At 63.6% G+C, this 5,812-nt stretch overlaps 2 protein-coding genes across 2 annotated transcripts; both read left to right on the top strand.

The window, feature by feature from the left end:
- Positions 1-1,499: 1,499 nt before the first annotated feature.
- Positions 1,500-2,394, top strand: MNEG_5359 (Membrane-anchored ubiquitin-fold protein 3; the record flags this gene model as incomplete). The annotated part of the gene is made up of 4 exons (XM_014046162.1): positions 1,500-1,575; positions 1,661-1,753; positions 2,016-2,102; positions 2,333-2,394. The coding sequence occupies 4 exons, from the start codon at positions 1,500-1,502 to the stop codon at positions 2,392-2,394; spliced, it is 318 nt and encodes a 105-aa protein (XP_013901616.1).
- A 1,740-nt stretch (positions 2,395-4,134) lies between these two features.
- On the top strand, positions 4,135-5,743 carry MNEG_5358 (26S proteasome regulatory subunit; the record flags this gene model as incomplete). The annotated part of the gene is made up of 4 exons (XM_014046161.1): positions 4,135-4,207; positions 4,390-4,670; positions 5,047-5,220; positions 5,645-5,743. 4 exons carry the CDS (start codon positions 4,135-4,137, stop codon positions 5,741-5,743), a joined length of 627 nt encoding a protein of 208 aa, XP_013901615.1.
- Positions 5,744-5,812: the final 69 nt, after the last annotated feature.

Raw genomic sequence — 5,812 nt, 5'->3', positions numbered from 1 at the left:
GCGCCCCTCAGCGCGCTCCCGCCAGCGCTGCAGCACCTCCTCTGCCGCGTCGACCACCGTGAGGCCCCGGAAACCGCTGCACAGCAGTTGTTCGGGTCGGCGGTTTGCGCAACTTATGGTGCGCTAGTTGGTCGTTGGTCAAAAGAAGTGCAGCTGATCTTGCCGTTGATGCGCCCGGCACACCAGCAGTGTAACCGCCCACCACACCCCTGTCCGAATCGCCTTCGTTGCACCACACACGTTGCTGCGCTGTGCTGCGCATGCATGCAGTCGACCCTGAAGCAAGGTTGGCCAGCGCCTCATACGCAGCGGTGTCGTCGGCCCCGATCACGGGCATTCGGCCGGCGCCATGGTGGGCAAGCCCGCCCCTTTGTTTGCCCCCTGCCCCTGACCCCCACCTGTCATACAGGCGCTCGTGCAGGGCCGACAGCCCCGGCCCCACCACCAGGAGGTTGTCGCCGTAGCTCAGCTGCTTGGTGAAGACCGGGCGCAGTGCGTCATAGTCGGCGTACCTTGACGGCAAGTGACACGTATGTGAAAAGATGATTTTTTTCCTATGTGCCATGTATGCATGCATGTACAGTACATGGGCATGTAAATACATGTGCACATACATGCTGGATGTTGTACGTGTCCATCAGGGGCTGGGGAGACACGCCGCATCGTGTGGTGGCGGGCATTGGGTGACAAGCATGCCCGCTAATCGCGCGCATGCTCCTTGATTTCAAGGGCGTGGCAGTGTGTCTGTGTGTGGGGGGCTGATGGTGGTGAGAGGAGCCAGCGACCTCCCAGCCCCAGGGTTGGGACGGACTGCAGGGCTTGCTGTGTGTGTTGCCATCAGGCTCGTTGCCGGTGGAGCAGGCATGCAGGTCCCCAGCAATGGGGCGCACCACTCAACGGCAGTCTCCAATGAGCCTGGCGGGGCGCTGGCGCGCCAGAAGGTCAGGTTTCCATAATGCGCTCCCGCCGTCGCCGCCATCGCCGGTGTGCACCCTGGCACCTCAGGCGCGGTCAACTGCGTGCAGCGGTCAACGGCACGCGGCGCCGCGGTCAGCCTGGACTCGCTGTGGGCTTGTTTTGGGACCTACTGCAACAGGTTTATCCTCTACGCACAAGTTTATCCTTTTGCCAGGCTAAGCAGCATGCGCAGGAGCGCGGCAGCACACAGCCAGTCAGAGCAGCTTCAGTGGCAGCGTGCTCTGCACACCCGTCACAAGTGAGCAGGTCGTTCTAGGAGTCCACCCAGTGGTCAAGAGGTTTCGTCCCAGCGCTCTGCATGTGATTTTTTCCCGGGTTCAAAGCCGTGCCCTTCGCGTCGGGGCTTCAAGCTCGCTTCCTCACCCTCACTCAGCTCCACTCGCCAGGCGCGCGAACCCTCAAAGCAGTACATCATACAGACAGATAGCCGACTCGACTCACGATCTCAGCGCGGGGCTCTGCCTCGCTGCTGCTGTGGCAGGATGGCCATTCAGCTGAGACTACGGCACCCACTGGGGGACATGGAGGCTTTCGATGTGCAAGAAAGCTTCACAGTGCAGCAGGTTAAGGAGGCGGCATTCACGCAGTGGCCTACAGGTGCGCGGGAGAACCGAGTGTTGCCTCAGCTCGTGCCCTGTCGTTTGTCGCCTGGCGTTCACTTCATCGCGCTTCCCGTTTGCAGAGGGTCCCCTCTCTAAGGAAAATCCCACAACAGCGGCTGACCTGCGGCTGCTTTGTGCCGGCAAGTTCCTGGAGAACAGCAAGACGCTCAAGGGTGCGCGCTGCGCGCCACTCTAGCGCAAAGTGCTGCCTGCGCCGCTTCTGCCACTTATCGCTCTTTTGTCACAGACACAGATGCGTTCTGCGTGTTGAATATTGGCCAATCGTGTGCGTGTGCGTGCCTGACAACCGGCGCAAGCGCAAGGCGCCACATGATGGTGACTCGGATGGCGTTGCTGCAAGCCCGTCGCTGCCGCACCTTTTGCGCCCTGACGACCTGCGGGCTGCGCCTGCTGCCCCCAACAACCCACCTGAAGAGTATCGAAAGGAGATGGGCGATCCGGAGGCGGGGACGATTGTGACGATGCACGTTCTGGTGCGGCCAGCGCAGGCGGGCAAAGCAGGTGCGTGTGAGTTCGGGCGAGGGGGTTGCGTCGCCCTCAAGGATTTGTGGCACGGTACCGGATTGGGGCAGGCACCAACAGCATACAATGGCATCGTGATCGCAGCTCTCAACACGATAAATGCAAGACCAAGAGTGCTCTCACGCATCTGTGCAGCTGCCGTGGCCCAGCATGACTTGACCGCTATTGCGTCCTCGCCTCTGGCCTCGCCCTGCTCCGCACCGCAGCAGCATCCAAGCAGCCCGAGGCCGAGAAGAAGGCTAAGAGCGGCTGCGCGTGCGTCATCTGTTGATGCGGCCGCTTGGTGTGCGGGCGGCGAAGCATAACAGCTGACGCGCCACCGTGGCGGCAAGCAGCAGGGCAGAGCACGCCCCTGGGCGATTACGGCCCACCTGCTTCGTGCCTGCGGGCATTTGCAAAACGCCGCCCGCGCGGCTCAGCGGCATTGCGGCACTGCCGCAGGGTTCGTGCGGCGCGCGTTTATTTACGGGCACAAGCGCAGGCCCACCCCGGCGGCCTGGGCCCTTTCCTGTTTACGGCGGCAGCAGTGGCGCAAGTGGTGCCCGCGCGCAGCTGCTCTGCACACGCCGCAGCACTTCCCAGCGCCGCGCGGCTGCTGGTCCGTTACAATAGCAGCGTTTGAGCAGGAGCGCAGCGACAATGCCTCGCCCCTGTCGTGCCCACGCTTGGCTGGGTTGTGTTTTCGCGACTGGTTTCCCTCTCTGTTTCGCGTCCCTGGCTGTCGTGTTTTCTTTGGGCACCTGCCTCATCACCCAAAGTTGTCTGCTGTTGTCTGTTGTGCGCACAAACGATGGGAGCGTCACAGTGCATGCTCAACGACCCATGGGCACTTCTGCAAGCCGTGCTGCAGTGCACGTTGCTTCGGGGCGCTGGCTCACCCCCTGCACCGCCGCAGGCCGCCCAGGCCCCTCGATGCCGCCCCCCTCTCGTGTCCTTGCGGCGTCGATCGGCTCTTTTGGTTGCATGCAGCGCCTCAGCGCGGCGCGGCTCTTGGCGGGGATTTGGGAGCGCGGCAAGCAGCTGCGCTGAGCGATGGCACACGCGCACGCGCCAGGGCCGCTGCGTGCCCCGGTCGTGTTTTTACTCGGCTTGCTGCAAGCCCTGTCCTAGCAAGCTGCTTTCTTGAGTGCTCTCCCGCCTCGGCGCACCTATGCATCGCCCCGCGCATGCCGCCGCGTTGCACCATTCAGGCCGCGCGTTGTAGCGGGCCGCGCGTATGCGCGCGCGCGCTCACCCTAGTCCTGCCCCTGCCGCATGTGTGTCCACCATCCCATGACCGTCGGACCTTCCTATTCTAGTGCACACACCGTAATGCCCGCGGCCTTTCAACCACTTGGACCATTGGAGGCATTAAACCGACACCACATCGGTAACAAAGTGACAGATCTGGCTGTCTGGGGCTTTTGCATTGTCGGTCGGCTGCCAACCTTGCACACGAAGGCGTGACATGGATCTCTTTTATTGGCAATTTGTAGGGCAAATGGAATATAAGTAAAAGCAAGCCGGTTGGACGAGCGTGTCGTGAGGCAGCAGTTGGAGTCGGTTGGGGGTTGGGGCGCGTTGGTTGGCAGGATCATGCACGCGGCTAGCGATGTCTTTGCCAAGAAGGTTTCCCGTGCATTGAAGGCTTCAGGCGGAGGCTCTGAAATGATAATTGAGGCTGCCAGCCATGGGAAATGCCCCTCCATAACTTGGCTGAGGGTACGCAAAGACAGGTCGGGGATGGCAGGAGGCGAGAGGAATACGCCGCGAGCCAGCTGCACGAAACCGGAACCTGCGGCGAAACTCATTTGTTCAAGGGATGTGTCCATTGGGACGTGACACGAAGCTGCCCGTGCAGCAGGAATTACTGAGGGCCACGGCCTCTTGTAATTTCGCACGCACGGCATTGGTGGGAGGTCGAAGTATTATACATCGAAGACACTTCTACAAGCCTGATCAAAGTCTCCTGATCTGATCTGTGCTTTAGAACATCACCAAGGGCGCGGGCGTGAGAAAAGGCAGCTCCAGCATGGTGCAGGAAAAGAAGACGGACGATCAGATCAAGGAGGATGCCACGAAACAGCAGAAGGATGTCGCAGCAGGTGCGCCGTGCGCCGCGTGCAGTGCATGTCGATGGGGGTGCGGGACGTCGCATCCGCTGCGCAACTCCTGAGCAGCGGGCTGCTGCCTTGGTAGCATTACAGCATATGGCCTCCCGGGATGCAGCGCGAACCACATCGATGCGCAGCCGCAGCGCCCGTCTGCACCATGTTCATTGCTGCAGGTCGCACATCTGACCCCCTGCACCTGCGTCCCGCGCCCCTCTCGCGCCAAGCCGCCGCGGCCCCCAAGCCGTACGTCGTCCGCGAAGCACTGCAGTCCATCGTGGCGCTGATTGAGAAGTCCGTCAAGTCCAAGGAGACGCGCCTGCAGTCCGGCCGGCTGCTGCGGCAGACCGCGGTCGCGCGGCGCCACCTGGGCGCTGCTGACCTGGCGGCGTTCCTGGAGGCACACCTGCCGGCCGAGTCCCCGGCCAAGACCTACCTCGTGGGGTTGGTTGAGAAGGTGCGGCGAGAGTGCGGGCAAAAGAGCGCGACGTTGCGGCGGCAAGCAGGCGTCGGGGTTTGCGCCGCCGTGCCTGGACCCCCTTTGCGGCTGCGCCGTGCGGGCGGTGCGATGAGGGGCTGCGTCCTTTCAGAGCTTTTCGCGTTTTGGACGCCGTTGTGCGTGGCAGCCCAACCGGGTTTCACCTCGCTGACGCACGCGGAGCTTCCCTGCGCGCGGCAGCACAGGCAGTTGTTCCTTGGCCGCATTGCTGCGGGGTGTGCGGTGCGGTGTGTGGTGCGTGGCTACTTCGAGCCCCATCTGCATCCCAGACGCCAGACGCCTGGAATTTTTTGGCGACTCGGCCCGCTCTCTCCGCGCCCCGCCCGTATCGCAGCTGGGCAGCACCGCAGCGGCGCCTATGGAGGACGACAGCGCGGCGGCGGCGGCGGCGGGCGGCGGCGGCACGGCGGCGGCGGCGGCGGTCGTGCCGAGCGCGCTGCCAGAGGTGGAGCTGTATGCATACCTGCTAGTGCTGGTGTTCGCGATCGACAAGGGAGCAATTGAGGAGGTGCGTGCAGTCAGGGGGCCGCGGGGGTCACAAAGGGTGCTGCCTTGTGAGTGTGTGAGTGTGCGTGGAGGGGGGGGGGGGTGCGGCCGCGTTGCGAAGCAGACAAGACTCGGGCGTGGTGGGGTGAGTGGTAGTATAGGCGGATGGGGGTTGAGGGTTGGGCGTGTGTATGCGGTGGAGGGTCTTGGGGGCTGCCCACATCAAAACATATCAGGCCTCATGCATGGACTTTATTAAGAGTGGCCGTACGTCGTTGAAAGCCATGAGCCTGCAGCCCCAGCAGCGGCAGCCGCGGCAGCCACGGCCGCAGTGGTGGCAGCCCCAGCAGCGGCGGCCGCGCGACGCAGCCGGCCACCCTCGAGCGTGTCCGCCCGACCACCACGCCCGGCCCTCCCGCCCCTTGCGAACCGCCCCACCCCCACAGGCGAGCGACGCGGCGGACCGTGCGGTGGCCCGGCTGCGCGACTTCAACCGCCGCACGCTGGACGTCATCGCCAGCCGCATTTACTTCTATTACGGGTGAGTCATCGCACGGGTGGCTGGCGGGGCCTCTGGTGACAGTGGGCGCTGCGGCGGGCGGGCGGGGTGGGAT

The sequence above is a fragment of the Monoraphidium neglectum genome (genome assembly GCF_000611645.1).
Source record: "Monoraphidium neglectum strain SAG 48.87 unplaced genomic scaffold scaffold00792, whole genome shotgun sequence".
NCBI classification, from domain to species: Eukaryota; Viridiplantae; Chlorophyta; class Chlorophyceae; order Sphaeropleales; family Selenastraceae; genus Monoraphidium; species Monoraphidium neglectum.
The sequence above is the reverse complement of the archived record's forward strand: the minus strand, read 5'-3'. Positions and strand labels throughout refer to the sequence as shown.